This window comes from Melospiza melodia, chromosome 23, assembly GCF_035770615.1.
Source record: "Melospiza melodia melodia isolate bMelMel2 chromosome 23, bMelMel2.pri, whole genome shotgun sequence".
NCBI lineage: Eukaryota > Metazoa > Chordata > Aves > Passeriformes > Passerellidae > Melospiza > Melospiza melodia.
The window spans coordinates 8,837,120-8,853,336 of NC_086216.1; the positions used below are offsets into that span (position 1 = coordinate 8,837,120).

The 16,217-nt window shown below is 49.3% G+C and overlaps 1 protein-coding gene across 1 annotated transcript in view; it reads left to right on the top strand.

The window, feature by feature from the left end:
- The window catches only part of ENTPD4 (ectonucleoside triphosphate diphosphohydrolase 4), a 31,805-nt gene extending 18,464 nt beyond the window's left edge, over positions 1-13,341 (top strand). The window contains exons 9-13 of the mRNA XM_063175127.1: positions 854-1,020; positions 2,925-3,237; positions 5,904-5,989; positions 7,903-8,064; positions 11,594-13,341. Coding sequence (XP_063031197.1) covers positions 854-1,020; positions 2,925-3,237; positions 5,904-5,989; positions 7,903-8,064; positions 11,594-11,819 — 954 coding nt within the window. The 3' untranslated portion in view covers positions 11,820-13,341. The remainder of the gene's footprint in view (positions 1-853; positions 1,021-2,924; positions 3,238-5,903; positions 5,990-7,902; positions 8,065-11,593) is intronic.
- The last annotated feature ends 2,876 nt before the right edge of the window (positions 13,342-16,217 follow it).

The following is a 16,217-nucleotide window of genomic DNA, read 5'->3' on the forward strand; positions in this document are numbered from 1 at the left end:
AGAACACTTCCATGATCCTGTGGGAATATCCTTTATCCAGAATGCAGGAAGCATGAAAGAGATGGGTGAGGGGTGAACTTAAAGGTGTCCAAAATATCCCAAAAAAATTCATTTTAGGATCAGAACCATCCCAATAATTCCGATTTTGCTGTTGGATTGATGATCCTCAAGATCTTTTCCTCCACAATCCTATGGGAATATCCTTTGTCCAGAGTACAGGAAGCACAGAGTTGGGTGAGGGGTGAAATTAGAGGTGTCCAAGACATCCCAAAAATTGCTTTTAGGGTCAGAACCATCCCGATAATTCCAATTTTGCTGTTGGATCGATGATCTTCAAGATCTTTTCCTCCACGATGCCACGGGAATATTCTTTATCCAGAGTGCCGGAAGCAGAGTTGGCTGAGGGGTGAAATTAGAGGTTTCCAAGACATCCCAAAAATTGCTTTTAGGGTCAGAACCATCCCTGTGATTCCTGATTTCGCTGTTGGATTGATGATCTCCAAGATCTTTTCCAACCAATAACCTCCACAATCCTGTGGGAATATCCATTATCCAGAGCACAGGACACACAGACAGGAGAGGAAAGCACTAAAGAAATGGGTGAACTTAAAGGTGTCCAAGACATCAAAAAAAAATTCATTTTCAGATCAGGACCATCCCAATGATTCCTGATTTTGCTGTTGGATTGATGATCTCCAAGATCTTTTCCTCCACGATGCCACGGGAATATTCTTTATCCAGAGTGCCGGAAGCAGAGTTGGGTGAGGGGTGAAATTAGAGGTTTCCAAGGCATCCCAAAAAACTCATTTTGGGTTCAGGAGCACGGCAGTGATCCCCAGTTTCGCTGCTGCAGGAGGAGGTGGCCAAGAGCCTGCTGGCCGAGGTGAACCTGGGCTGCGACGCGCACCAGACGGAGCACGTGTACCGCGTGTACGTGGCCACCTTCCTGGGCTTCGGCGGCAACGCCGCGCGCCGGCGCTACGAGGAGAGCCTGTTCTCCAGCAGCCTGCTCAGGAACAGGTACGGGGAGCCGTGCAAGGAGGAGCGCTCCAGCCCTGGGAGGGACAGCCTGGAGCTGGAGAGGTGGGAATGATCCTTGGTGTTGTGTGGGGAGGGAAAATCTGGGAAATGGAGATGGATTCCCCCTCAGGAATTGGAGTATGGGGTCAAACTGAAGTTTAGGTTGGATTTATGGAAGGAATTCGCAATGTGAGGGTGGTGAAAGGCTGGGATGGAATTCCCAGAGGAGCTGAGACTGCTCCATCCCTGGGAGTGTCCAAGGCCAGGTTGGAGCGGCCTGGGGTGGTGGGAGGTGGTCCTGGAAAGGTGGGAATGATCCTGGACGTTGTGTGGAGAGATCACTGCATGTCTGGTGTGGGAAGGGAAAATCTGGAAAGTGGAGAGGGATTCCCCTCAGGAGTTGGAGTCAGCTGAAAAAGTGGAAATTAAGGTTGGATTTTGGGAAGGAATTCCCAGTGTGAGGGTGGTGAGGGGCTGGGATGGAATTCCCAGAGGAGCTGTGGCCACTCCATCCCTGGGAGGGCCAGCTTGGAGCAGCCTGGGGTGGTGGATGGTGGTCCTGGAATGGTGGGAAGGGTCCTGGGTGTTGTGTGGAGAGATCACAGCACTTCCAGTGTGGGAAGGGAAAATCTGGGAAGTGGGGAGGAGTTGGAGTCAGCTGAAAAAGTGGAAATCTAGGTTGGATTTTGGGAAGGAATTCCCAATATGAGGGTGGTGAGGGCTGGGATGGAATTCCCAGAGAAGCTGTGGCTGCTCCATCCCTGGGAGTGCCCAAGGCCGGCTGAGCTCAGTCTGTCCCCCAGGCTGCTGGGCAGGCAGGCTGGGCCTGGCTGATCTCTCTCCCCGTCCCACGCAGACCAGGCTGAGCTAGGCCTTGCTGAGCTGGGCTTAGCTGATCTCTTTGCCTATCCCAGGGTGGGCAGGCTGAGCTGGGCCTAGCTGATCTCTCTCCCTGTCCCAGGCAGGCCTTGCTGAGCCAGGCTTTGCTGAGCTGGGCTTTACCGATCTCTCTTCCTAGGCAGGCCAGGCTGAACTGAGCCAGGCCTTGCTGAGCCAGGCTTTGCTGATCTCTCTCCCCAGGCAGGTTGGGCTGAGCTGTGCCTAGCTGATCTCTCTCCCTGTCCCAGGCAGGCCTGGCTGGGTTGAGCTAGGCCTTGCTGAGCCAGGCTTTGCCAATCTCTCCGCAGGCAGAGCCCTCAGGCCCCCATCCCAGACCCGTGCCTGCTGCGGGACATGCAGGACGAGCTGCGGCACCGGGCTGAGCTGATCCAGGCCTTGCTGATCCAGGCCTTGCTGAGCCAGGCTTTGCCGATCTCTCTGCAGGCAGGCTGGGCTGAGCCCTCAGGCCCCCATCCCGGACCCGTGCCTGCCGCGGGACGCGCAGGACGAGCTGTGGCACTGGGCTGAGCTAGGCAGGCCTTGCTGAGCCAGGCTTTGCTGAGCCAGGCCTTGCTGAGCCAGGCTTTGCCGATCTCTCTGCAGGCAGAGCCCTCAGGCCCCCATCCCAGACCCGTGCCTGCCGCGGGACGCGCAGGACGAGCTGCAGCACCGGGCTGAGCTGAGCCAGGCCTTGCTGAGCCAGGCCTTGCTGATCTCTCCTCAGGCAGAGCCCTCAGCCCCCATCGCAGACCCGTGCCTGCCGCGGGACATGCAGGATGAGCTGCGGCACTGGGCTGAGCTGATTCAGGCGTTGCTGAGCCAGGCTTTGCTGAGCCAGGCCTTGCTGAGCCAGGCTTTGCTGAGCCAGGCTTTGCTGAGCCAGGCCTTGCTGATCTCTCCTCAGGCAGAGCCCTCAGGGCCCCATCCCAGACCCGTGCCTGCCGCGGGACATGCAGGATGAGCTGCGGCACCGGGCTGAGCTGATCCAGGCCTTGCTGAGCCAGGCTTTGCCGATCTCTCTGCAGGCAGGCCGGGCTGAGCCCTCAGGCCCCCATCCCGGACCCGTGCCTGCCGCGGGACGCGCAGGACGAGCTGCGGCACCGGGGGCTGCGGCTGCAGCTGCGCGGCACCGGCGACTTCCAGCTGTGCCGGGAGCGGCTGCGGCCGCTGCTGAACCGCACCAACGGCACCGGGAGCTCCCTGAACGGCGTCTCGCAGCCCCCCCTGCGCCTGCAGAGCAGCGAGTTCTACGGCTTCTCCGAGTTCTACTACTGCACCGAGGACGTGCTGCGCATGGGCGGCGACTACAGCGCGGCCCGGTTCACCAAGGCTGCACAGGTGGGGAGATGGGGACAGGGCTGACTCAGAGTGGCCTCCATGAGGGTTTGGGTCCCACAGTCCTGCAGGAAAGCATTGCCTTAAGAGACCTAAATTGATAAATTCTCTAGGGCTGCACAGGTGGAGAAATGGGATCAGGTCTGACTCAGAATGGCCTCCATGAGGGTTTGAGTCCCACAGTCCTGCAGGAAAACTCTTCCTTAAGAAATCCCAAATTCATAAATTCACCAAAGCTGCAGAAGTGTAAAAGGGGATCAATTCCTAATTTAGAACAGCTCTCCATAAGGGTTTGATTCCCTAAATCCTGCAGAAAAACTTTGCTGTAACAGATCCTAAATTCATAAATTCACTGAAGCTGTGCAGGTGGGGAAACGGGTTCAGGTCTAACTCAGAACAGCTCTCATGAGGGATTGATCCCCCAGGTTCTGCAGGAAAACTCTTCCTTAAGAGATCTCACATTCATAAATTCACCAGAGCTCCACAGTTGGGGAAATGGGATCGGGTCGAACTCAGAATGGCTTCCATGAGGGTTTGATTCCCACAGTCCTGCAGAAGAACATTGGCTTAAGAGATCCTAAATTCATAATTTCACTAAAGTTTCACAGGTGAAAAAACAGGCATAAATTTGTAATTAATAACATCTCTCCATAAGGATTTTGTTCCCAAAGTCTTGCAGAAAACCATCGCCTTAAGAGATCCCAAATTCATAAATTCGCTGGAGCTGCACAGGTGGGGAAACGGGATCGGGTCTGACTCAGAACAGCTCCCATGAGGGATTGATTCCCACAGTCCTGCAGGAAAACTCTTCCTTAAGAAATCCCAAATTCATAAATTCACCAAAGCTGCACAAGTGTAAAAGGGGATCAATTCCTAATTTAGAACATCTCTCCATAAGGATTTGATTCCCTAAGTCCTGCAGAAAAGCATTGCTTTAAGAGATCCCACATTCATAAATTCACTGAAGCTACACAGGTGAAAAAGGAGGCATAAATTTCTAATTAATAACATCTCTCCATAAGGATTTTGTTCCCAAAGTCTTGCAGAGAAACATTGCCTTAAGAGACCCTAAATTCATAAATTTGCTGAAGCTGCACAGGTGAAAAAACATGCATAAATTTCTAATTTAGAACATCTCTCCATAAGGATTTTATTCCCAAAGTCATGAAGCAAAGCATTGCTTAAAGAGATCCTAAATTCATAAATTCACTAAAGCTGCGCAGGTGAAAAAAGGGATCAATTCCTAATCTATAACATCCTCAAGGATTTTGTTCCCAAAGTCCTGCAGCAAATATCTTTGTGTGGATCAAAATATTCCCACAAAATTTGAGATTTGACTGACTGCATATTCTCAGAGACTTTAATGTTAATTCCACCCCAAATTCCAAATGTGGATCAAAATATTCCCACAGAATATTTGGGGATTTTCCTTGCTGAATATTCCCAAAGAGTTTCACATGAATTCCACCCGAGATTCCAAGAGTTGAACATTAATTCCACCCCAAATTCCAAATGTGGATCAAAATATTCCCTGAAAATTTGAAATCCTGGATATTCCCAGAGAGTTGAACATCAATTCCACCCCAAATTCCAAGAGTTGAACATTAATTCCAAATTCCAAATGTAGGTCAAAATATTCCCATGAAATTTGGGATCCTGGATATTCCCTGAGAATTGAACATTAATTCCACTCCAAATTCCAAGAGCTGAACTTTAATTCCACCACAAATTCCAAATGTGCATCAAAATATCCCAACAAAATCTGGGATTTTCCTTACTGGATATTCCCAGAGAGTTTAACATTAACTCCATCCCAAATCCCAAGAGCTGAAGATTAATTCCACCCAAAATTTCAAATGTGGATTAAAACATTCCCATAAAATTTGGGATTTTCCTTACTGGATATTCCCAGAGTTTAACATTAATTCCACCCCAACTTCCAAGAGTTGAACATTAATTCTGCCCCAAATTCCATGTGTGGATTAAAATATTCCTGTGAAATTTGGGATCTTGGATATTCCCTGAGAGTTCAACATTAATTCCACCCCAAATTCCAAATGTGGATCAAAATATTCCCACAGAATATTTTGGGATTTTCCTTGCTGAATATTCCCAAAGAGTTTCACATTAATTCCACCTCAGATTCCAAGAGTTGAACATTAATTCCACCCCAAATTTTAAATGTGGATTAAAATATTGCCATGAAATTTGGGATCCTGGATATTCCCTGAGAGTTGAATTTAATTCCACCCCAAATTCTAAGTGTGGATCAAAATATTCCCATGAAATTTGGGATTTGCCTGACTGGATATTCCCAAAGAGTTGAACATTAATTTCACTCCAAATTCCAAGAGTTGAACATTAATTCCACCCCAAATTCTAAGAATTTAACATTAATTCCCAAATTTCAAATGTGGATCAAAATATTCCCATGAAATTTGGGATCTTGGATATTCCCAAAGAGTTTAACATTAATTCCACCCCAAATTCCAAATGTCGATCAAAACATTCCCACAAAATTTGCGATTTTCCTCGCTGGCACTGCAATCTGCTGTTACTTTTTGGTTTTTTGGCGTTTCAGATGAATTTTTTCAGGTGGGATTTTCCTTCTCCAGGCGGGAGGAGTGCTGGGATCATTCCCTTTTCCCCGTTTTTTTGATTCCCTGCAGGATTATTGTGCCACCCGCTGGTCGGTGCTGCGGGAACGCTTCGAGCGCGGCCTCTACGCGCCCCACGCGGATCTGCACCGGCTCAAGTGAGCGGGGTGGGCTTGGGCTGGGCTTTGGGCTGGGCTTTGGGCTGGGCCTTGGGCTTTGGGCTTTGGGCTTTGGGCTTTGGGCTGGGCTTTGGGCTGGGCTTTGGGCTGGGCTTTGGGCTTTGGACTGGGATTTGGGCTTTGGGCTTTGGGCTTTGAGCTGGGTTTTGGGCTGGGTTTTGGGCTTTGGGCTTTGGGCTGGGCTTTGGGCTTTGGGCTGGGCTTTGGGCTTTGGGCTTTGGGCTTGGCTTTGGGCTTTGGGCTTTGGGCTTGCCTTTGGGCTGGGCTTTGGGCTTTGGGCTTTGAGCTTTGGGCTGGGCTTTGGCCAAGAACTTCCTCCTGCCAGGCCTGTCCATTTGGTGGATCACTGAGAGTGGGAATAAAACTTGGGAAAGGCCTGAGAATTGCGAAAAAAATCCCTTGGAAAAGCTGAGAATTCCAGATTTAATTGTGCCTCGCGGGCGCTGGGATGCTGAGCTGAGCTTATCCCATTCTCCCTGACTGGTTGCCCTGTTCCTGACTTAATCCCACCCAGAACTGCCAGGGCCTTTCCATTTCATGGGACCACTGGAAGTGGGAAAAAACCATGGAAAAGCTGAGAATTCCATGTTTCATTCTGCCCTGCAATTGCTGTAATACTGAGCTGAGCTCATCCCGTTCTCCTTCACTGACCCCACTGTCCCCAACCCCGTTTCCTGCCTGATCCCACATTTCCTGCCTGATCCCATTTTTCCTGCATAATCCCACTGTCCCTGATCCCATTTTTTCCTGGCTGATCCCACTGTTCCTGCCTGATCCCACTGTCCTTGAGTGATCCCATGTTTCCTGGCTGGTCCCACTTTTCCTGTCTGATCTTGTTGTCCCTGATCCCATTTCTCCTCGCTGATCCCACTGTCCCTGATCCCATTTTCCTGGGCTGATCCCACATTTCCTGGCTGATCCCACTGTTCCTGATCCCACTGTTCCTGATCCCACTTTTCCTGACTGACCCCACTGTCCCTGATCCCATCTTTCTGTGCTGATCCCATTTTTCCTGCCTGATCCCACTGTCCTTGACTGATCCCATGTTTCCTGGCTGACCTCACTGTCCCTGAACCCATTTTTCCTGGCTGATCCTACATTTCCTGCCTGATCCTATTGTCTTTGATCCTTTGTTTCCTGGTTGATTCCACGTTTCCTGGCTGATCCCACTTTCCCTGCTTGATCTCACTGTCCCTTATCCCATTTTTCCTGGCTGATCCCACCGTTCCTGATCCCATTTCTCCTGACTGACCCCACATTTCCTGCCTGATCCCACTGTCCTTGACTGATCCCACTTTTCCGGGCTCATCCCACATTTCCCTGACCCCACATTTCCTGGCTGACCCCACTGTCCCTGATCCCATTTCTCCTGGCTGACCCCACGTTTCCTGCCCGATCCCACTCTCATTGACAGATCCCACATTTCCTGACTGACCCCACCCTTCCAGGCTGGCCCCACTGTCCCTCATCCCATTTTTCCTGGTTGATCCCACTGTTCCTGATCCCATTTCTCCTGACTGACCCCACGTTTCCTGCCTGATCCCACTGTCCTTGACTGATCCCACTTTTCCGGGCTCATCCCACATTTCCCTGACCCCACATTTCCTGACTGACCCCACTGTCCCTCATCCCATTTCTCCTGGCTGACCCCACATTTCCTGCCTGATCCCACTGTCCTTGACTGATCCCACTTTTCCGGGCTCATCCCACATTTCCCTGACCCCACATTTCCTGGCTGATCCCGCTGTCCCTCATCCCATTTCTCCTGGCTGACCCCACATTTCCTGGCTGATCCCACTGTCCCTGATCCCATTTCTCCTGGCTCAGTCCACATTTCCAGGCTGACCCCACATTCCCTGGCTGACCCCACATTTCCTGGCTGCTCTCCCCAGGTTCCAGTGCTTTAAGTCTGCCTGGATGTTCGAGGTTTTCCACCGGGGCTTTTCCTTCCCGGAGAGCTATGGGAGCCTGAAGACGGCGCTGCAGGTCTACGACAAGGAGGTGCAGTGGACGCTGGGGGCCATCCTCTACCGCACCCGCTTCCTGCCCCTCAGGTACCCCAGGGACCCGGGAGAGCTCTGGGAAGGGGAATTGTGGGCTGGGGAAGAGGTGGTGATCCCTTAAATTGGGGTTTTTAGAGCCTCCTCCCCAAAACGGGTTTGGATTCCTGCCCAGAGCCACGTTGGAAGTGGGATTTGGTGTCCAAAGTGTGGCTGTTGTCCCTCTGCTCTTTGCCAGGGATATCCTCTCGTAAATCTGGGAAAAGCCTTCGGGAGAGGATTTTGAGGATGGGAATTTGTGGCTTTTAGAGCCTCAGCTTGTGGGTTTAGAGCTTGTTCCACCCAAACGAGCTCCGGTTCCCACCAATCTGGCAGTAGACTTTTGCCTCTAAGACGTGCCCGTTGTCCCTCTGCTCTTTTCCAGGGACATTCTCTCAAAAATCTGGGAAAAGCCTTTGGGAGAGGATATTGGGGATGGCAACTTGTGGTTTTACAGCTTCAACTTGTGCTTTTTTAGAGCTTATTCCACCCAATGAGCTCTGATTCCCACCAGGTTGGAAGCAGAACGTGGCCTCTCAGACATGGCCATTGTCCCTCTGCTCTTTTCCATGGACATCCTCTCAAAAATCTGGGAAAAGCCTTTGGGAGGGGAATTTTAGGGATGGGAATTTGTGATTTTTAGAGCCTCAGCTTGTGCTTTTTAGATCCTGTTCCACTCAATGAGCTCTGATTCCCACCAGGTTGGAAGCAGAACTTTCCCTCTAAGCAGTGCCCGTTGTCCCTCTGCTCTTTTCCAGGGACATCCTCTCAAAAATCTGGGAAAAGCCTTTGGAGAGGATTTTGGGGATGGGAATTTGTGCTTTTTAGAGCATCAACATGTGGATTTTAAAACCTCAACTTGTGCTTTTTATCTTATTCCACCCAATGAGCTCTGATTCCCACCAAGCTTGCAGTGGCATTTTGCCTCTAAGAGGTGCCCATTGCCCCTCTGCTCTTTTCCAGGGACATCCTCTCAAAAATCTGAGAAAGGCCTTTGAGAGAGGAACTTGTGGTTTTTAGAACATCAACTTTTACTTTTTTGAGCCTCAACTTGTGCTTTTTATAGATTATTCCACCCAACAAGCTCTGATTCCCACCAGGTTGGCAGTGAAACTTCCCCTCTAAGCCGTGCCCGTTGTCCCTCTGCTCTTTTCCAGGGACATCCTCTCAAAAATCTGGGAAAAGCCTTTGGGAGGGCAATTTTGGGGATGGGAATTTGTGCTTTTTAGAGCGTCAACATGTGGATTTTAAAACCTCAACTTGTGCATTTTTTCTTATTCCACCCAATGAGCTCTGATTCCCACCAAGCTTGCAGTGGCATTTTGCCTCTAAGGGGTGCCCATTGTCCCTCTGCTCTTTTCCAGGGACATCCTCTCAAAAATCTGGGAGAAGCCTTTGGGAGAGGATTTTGAGGATGGGAATTTGTGCTTTTTAGAGTGTCAACATGTGGATTTTAAGACCTCAACTTGTGCTTTTTTTCTTATTCCACCCAACGAGCTCTGATTCCCACCAGGTTGGAAGAGGAACTTTGTCTCTAAGCCGTGCCCGTTGTCCCTCTGCTCTTTTCCAGGGACATCCTCTCAAAAATCTGAGAAAAGCCTTTGAGAGAGGAACTTGTGGTTTTTAGAACCTCAGCATTTACTTTTTTGAGCCTCAACTTGTGCTTTTTATAGATTATTCCACCCAACAAGCTCTGATTCCCACCAGGTTGGCAGCGAAACTTCCCCTCCAAGCCGTGCCTGTTGTCCCTCTGCTCTCTTCCAGGGACATCCTCTCAAAAATCTGGGAAAAGCCTTTGGGAGGGCAATTTTGGGGTTGGCAGCTTGTGCTTTTTAGATCCTCATCTTGTGGTTTTTAGAGCCTCAACTTCTGCTTTTTATATCCTGTTCCTCAAAATGGGCCTTGATTCCTGCCCTGAGCCCAGCTGGAAGTGGAATTATGCCTCCAAAGCGTGTCTGCTCTTTTCCAGGGACATCCATGCAAGAATCTGGGAAAAGCCTTTGGGAGAATCATTTTCGGGATGGGAATTTGTGACTTTTAGAGCCTCAACTTGTGCTTTTTGGGGTCTCAACTTGTGCTTTTTGGAGCGTATTCCACCTAATGGGCTCTGATTCCCACCGGGTTGGAAGCAGAACTTTGCCTCTAAGACATGGCCGTTGTTATTCTGCTCTTTTCCAGGGAAATTCTGTCCAAAATCTGGGAAAAGCCTTTGGAAGAGGACTTTGGGAATGGGAACTTGTGGTTTTTTAGAGCCTCAACTTGTGGTTTTTAGAGCTTTTTAGATCCTGTTCCTCAAAATGGGCTCTGATTCCTACAGTGAGCCCAGTTGGAATTGGAATTTTGCCTCCAGAGCGTTTCTGCTCTTTTCCATGGACATCCTCCCAAAAATCTGGGAAAAGCCTTTGGGAGAGGATTTTGGGGATGGGAACTTGTGGCTTTTAGAGCCTCAGCTTCTGCTTTTTGGAGCTTATTCTACTCAATGAGCTCTGATTCCTGCCATGGTGGAAGCGAAACTTTGCCTCTAAGCTGTGCCTATTGTCCCTCTGCTCTTTTCCAGGGACATCCTCTCAAAAATCTGGGAAGCCTTTGGGAGAGGATTTTGGGACGGGAATTTCTGGTTTTTAGAGCCTCAACTTGTGCTTTTCTTCTTATTCCACTAAATGAGCTCTGATTCCCACCAAGTTGGCAGTGAAACTTTGCCTTTAAGCTGTGCCCATTGTCCCTCTGCTCTTTTCCATTGAGATCCTCTCAAAAATCTGGGAAAAGCCTTTGCGAGGGGAATTTTAGGGGTGGGAATTTGTGATTTTTAGAGCCTCAGCTTGTGCTTTTTAGATCCTGTTCCACCCAATGAGCTCTGATTCCCACCAGGTTGGAAGCAGAACTTTCCCTCTAAGTCGTGCCCGTTGTCCCTCTGCTCTTTTCCAGGGACATCCTCTCAAAAATCTGGGAAAAGCCTTTGGGAGAGGATTTTGGGGATGGGAATTTGTGCTTTTTAGATCTTCATCTTGTGGTTTTTAGAGCCTCAACTTCTGCTTTTTATATCTTGTTCCTCAAAATGGGCCTTGATTCCTGCCCTGAGCCCAGCTGGAAGTGGAATTATGCCTCCAAAGCGTGCCTGCTCTTTTCCAGGGACATCCATGCAAGAATCTGGGAAAAGCCTTTGGGAGAATCATTTTCGGGATGGGAATTTGTGACTTTTAGAGCCTCAACTTGTGCTTTTTGGGGTCTCAACTTGTGCTTTTTGGAGCGTATTCCACCTAATGGGCTCTGATTCCCACCGGGTTGGAAGCAGAACTTTGCCTCTAAGACATGGCCATTGTCCCTCTGCTCTTTTCCATGGACATCCTCTCAAAAGTCTGGGAAAAGCCTTTGGGAGAGGATTTTGAGGATGGGAATTTGTGCTTTTTAGAGCATCAACATGTGGATTTTAAGCACTCAACTTGTGCTTTTTTTCTTATTCCACCCAACGAGCTCTGATTCCCACCAGGTTGGCAGCGAAACTTCCCCTCCAAGCCGTGCCCGTTGTCCCTCTGCTCTCTTGCAGGGACATCCAGCAGGAGAATTTCCGTGGCATCCACTCCCACTGGAGGAGCTTCTCCTTCGTCTACAACCACTACCTGTTCCTGGCCTGCTTCCTGGTGGTGCTGCTCTCCATCCTGCTCTACCTGCTCCGCCTGCGCCGCATCCACCGCCGGCTGCTCCCGCCCGGCGCCGCCTCCCCGCCCCTGTGGCTGCCCGAGGGGCTCCCCCCACAGAAAATCCCAGCCTAGGGCTCCAGGTGCAGCCTTCACCCACACACACTCGCAGAAAAAAAAGCCATTTTTGCCTCAGGGTTCCTCCTTTTTTTTGCCCCCTTTTTGGAGAAGCGGGAGTTGGGAATTCCGGGCAGGCTTGGGAGTTCCAGGGGAGTGGGGTGATGAGGGAAAAATGCCAAAAAAAAAAAAAAGAATTTGTTGGGAATGTTGCGCTTGAGGGTGTGCAGAGTTGAGTTCCCACCTTTGGGAGAGGTTGGAATCCCAGAATGAGTTTGGGTTTTCTCAATTGGAAATGGGAAAATGGGATTGGAATGAGCTTGGGTTTTCCTTGCTGGATTCCAGCATTGCCATCCCTGCTCTCACTTTGGAGTCTCAACAAGAAGAAGTTCCAAAAGCAGGGAAAAAATAAACAAAAAACCCCTTTTAGGACATTTTGTGTGATTTTTCCCTTCTGGAATCACTCCTGGGATGGAGTGAGTTCCCATGTTTGGGAGAGGCTGAAATCCCTTAACTGAGATTGGATTTTCCCAATTGGAAATGGGAAAATGGGATTGGAATGAGCTTGGGTTTCCTTGCTGGATTCCAGCATTGCCATCCCTGCTCTCACTTTGGAGTCTCAAACAACAAGAAGTTCCAAAAGCAGGAGAAAAAATAAACAAAAAGAAACCATTTTAGGATATTTTATGTGATTTTCCCTTCTGGAATCACTCCTGGGATGGAGTGAGTTCCCACCTTTGGGAGAGGCTGAAATCCCAGAATGAGTTTGGGTTTTCTCAATTGGAAATGGGAAAATGGGATTGGAATGAGCTTGGGTTTCCTTGCTGGATTCCATCCCTGCTCTCACTTTGGAGTCTCAAACAACAAGAAGTTCCAAGAGCAGGGAAAAAATAAACAAAAAACCCCTTTTAGGACATTTTGTGTGATTTTTCCCTTCTGGAATCACTCCTGGGATGGAGTGAGTTCCCATGTTTGGGAGAGGCTGAAATCCCTTAACTGAGATTGGATTTTCCCAATTGGAAATGGGAAAATGGGATTGGAATGAGCTTGGGTTTTCCTTGCTGGATTCCAGCATTGCCATCCCTGCTCTCACTTGGGAGTCTCAGACAACAAAAAGTTCCAAAAGCAGGAGAAAAAAATAAACAAAAAGAAACCATTTTAGGATATTTTATGTGATTTTCCCTTCTGGAATCACTCCTGGGATGGAGAAGGAAAATCCCTCACATCCACTGCTGTGCTTCCATAAAAAACTGCTTCCATCACTTCTGCTCCCTCCTTTTTTTTTCCTTGGAAAAGGGAGAAGGATTTCCTCCTTTTTCACCCTCCCAGTGGCACCAGTCGCTGCTTTTAATCCCAAATTTCTGTTCCATAATGGTGGAGAGACCTCCCAGAAACTCCAGGAATGTGAAGAGAACTGGAAAAGCAGAGGAGAACGTGCACAGGGTCTTTCCAGGTCCTCTGGTAATTTATATTTTATTTAAAACTGTTGATTTTACTTGAAAGTCAGTTTGTCCATGATTAAAAGTGGGATTTCTATGAAGCTTTGGGGTGTGGGTGTTTTATTTGTTCATTTTGTTTGTTAATTTATTTGTCAACTTTATTTGTTGATTCTCCAGCTGGAAAACTTCCAAAAGGGTGGGAAAACGCAGGAAAATTGGATTGTTTTATTATTGGAGAATTGGATATATTTTTTATCATAATTAATCAGGGGGAAAAATCAGGGGGAAAAAATCAGGGGAAAAATCAGAAAAAAATGAAATCAGGGGAAAAATCAGAAAAAAAATGAAATCAGGGAAAAAATAAAATAGGGGGGAAAAAAGGAAAATGGGGAGAAAATAAAGTCAGGAAATAAATAAAATCAGAGAAAAAAATTGGGGAAAAGTTAAAATCAGAGGAAAAACTGGAAAAAATAAAATCAGGGGAAAAGTCAGGAAAAAAACTGGGAAAAAATCAGAAAAAAATAAAATTGAGGAAAAAAACAGGAAAAAATCGGGGAAAATGAAATCAGGGAAAAGTAAAATTGAGGGAAAAATTAAAGTCATGGGGAAAATTGGGAAAAAATAAAATCAGGGAAAAAAATCAGGAAAAATTAAAATAATGAAAAAATTAGGAAAAATAATTAAATCAAGGAAAAAATAAATGAGCTTTTAAAAAGTTGAAGGGGCAATTGTTCATAAAATAAAATTTCCTTTCAGTGGAGGGAGGATCAGAGAATTCCAGGCTGGTTTGGGTGGGAAGGGCCCCAAAATCCAGATTTAAAATGCAGATTTAATCCCCAATCCGTGGCCAGGCCATTCCTGCTGTCCCAGGGATTTCTTGGTGCCACCTCGGTGTCACAAAGGGACGTGACAATAATTGCCATTAATTGTGCCTCGGGGCAGGGGGAGATTTTCCACATTTCCCACACTGAAATGCCAGGTTTGGTTTTTTGGGGCTGTTCCCTGGGAAGGTTTCACATCCAGCTCGTCCCTCCTGGAATTCTGCTGGGAGGGAGCCGAGGTTTGGGATTCTGGGGGATTCTGTGGCTTTGTTTGTCTTCCTTCATCACACCCACATCCCAGAGACCCCAAATCCCAGAGATTCAGAATCCCAGAGATCTCCCATCCTGGGGATCCCAGAGATCTCCCATCCCAGAGATCCCACATTTCAGAGATCCTAAATCCTGGAGATCCCACATCCCAGAGATCCCACATCCCAGAGATCCAAAATCCCACAGATCTCCCATCCTGGAGATCCCAGAGATCTCCCATCCCAGAGATGCCAAATCCCAGAGATCCCACATTTCAGAGATCCTAAATCCTGGAGATCCCACATCCCAGAGATCCCAAATCCCAGAGATTCAGAATCCCAGAGATCTCCCATCCTGGGGATCCCAGAGATCTCCCATCCCAGAGATGCCAAATCCCAGAGATCCCACATTTCAGAGATCCTAAATCCTGGAGATCCCACATCCCAGGGATCCCAAATCCCACAGAGCAAAAATCCCCAAGTTCCCAGAGATCTCCCATCCTAGAGATCCCAGAGATTCCACATCCCAGGGATCACAGATCCACAAATCCCACATCCCAGAGATCCCAAATCCCACAGATCCTGCACGTCAGAGATCCCAAATCCTGGAGATCCAGCATGCCAGAGATCCCAAATCCCACAGATTCCACATTCTAGAGATCCTAAGTCCCAGAGATCCCAAATCCTACAGATCCCTCATCTCAGAGATCCCAAATCCCATGGATCCCCCATCCCAGAGATCCCATATCAGGGATCCCAAATCCCAGGGACCCAGATCCCACAGCGCAGAGATCCTACCTCGCACAGATCCCAAATCTCAGGGATCCCACATCCCACAGATCCCACATTTCGGAGATCCTAAATCCCACAGATCCCAAATCCCATGGATCCCCCCCATCCCAGAGATCCCAAATCCTAGAGATCCCAAATCCCAGGGATCCAGATCCCACATTGCAGAGATCCCACATTTCAGAGATCCTAAATCCTGGACATCCCAAATCGCATGGATCCCACATTCCAGGGATCCCAAATTCCACAGATCCCACATCCCACAGATCCCACATTTCAGAGATCCTAAATCCCACAGATCCCAAATCCCATGGATCCCCCATCCCAGAGATCTCACATCCCAGGGATCCCAAATCCAAGAGGTCCCAAATCCCAGGGATCCCCCACCCCACAGACCCCACATCGCACAGATCCCAAATCCCACGGGTCCCCCATCCCAGGATCCCAAGGATTTGCAGGGTGGGCTCAGCCAGAGGAGGCCGAACTGGGTGGCATCTCCTGAGGGCGAAATTAACCTCAAATTAATCCCAAATTGTCCCCAAATTGTCCCCCAGATCTGTCTGTGGCCCCACAAGAAGGAGAAACCCCAAAGGGATTTTCCCCCCCAGCCCTGGGGGATTCCTTTGGGATCCTCAGCCTGGAATTCCCAGCCCACGCTGGGATTTGGCCTTTCCTGCCCTGACAAAACCCATTTTCCTTCTCTGGGTGCTTTAGGGAGGGGAGCAGGGCTGGGAACGATCCCAAAACTCCGCGGCCCTTTAACCCCATCCCAACCCCTCCTTCCTTCGGGGTTTCCGTGGGGAGATCGCCCCAAAACGGCCCCGAAGGAGAGGGAGGGGATCCACGGGGAGGGGGCGGCTCCTGCGGCTCCAGCGGGAGCGGCGTCCCCGGGAGGGGACAAAGGGACACTGAGCACCTGGGCCGGGGCACCCCGTCCCTCCCGAGGGCCATTGTTGTCCCCAAAGTCCCGGCATTGTCCCCAAATATTGTCCCATTGTTGTCCCCAAGGTCCCATTGTTGGTATCAAATAACGCGTGAAGCTCCGGAGAGCGGAATGGGCCGGGAGGACTCCCCGTGTCCCCTCCCCGTGTCCCTGTCCCTGTGTCCCTGTCCCTTCTC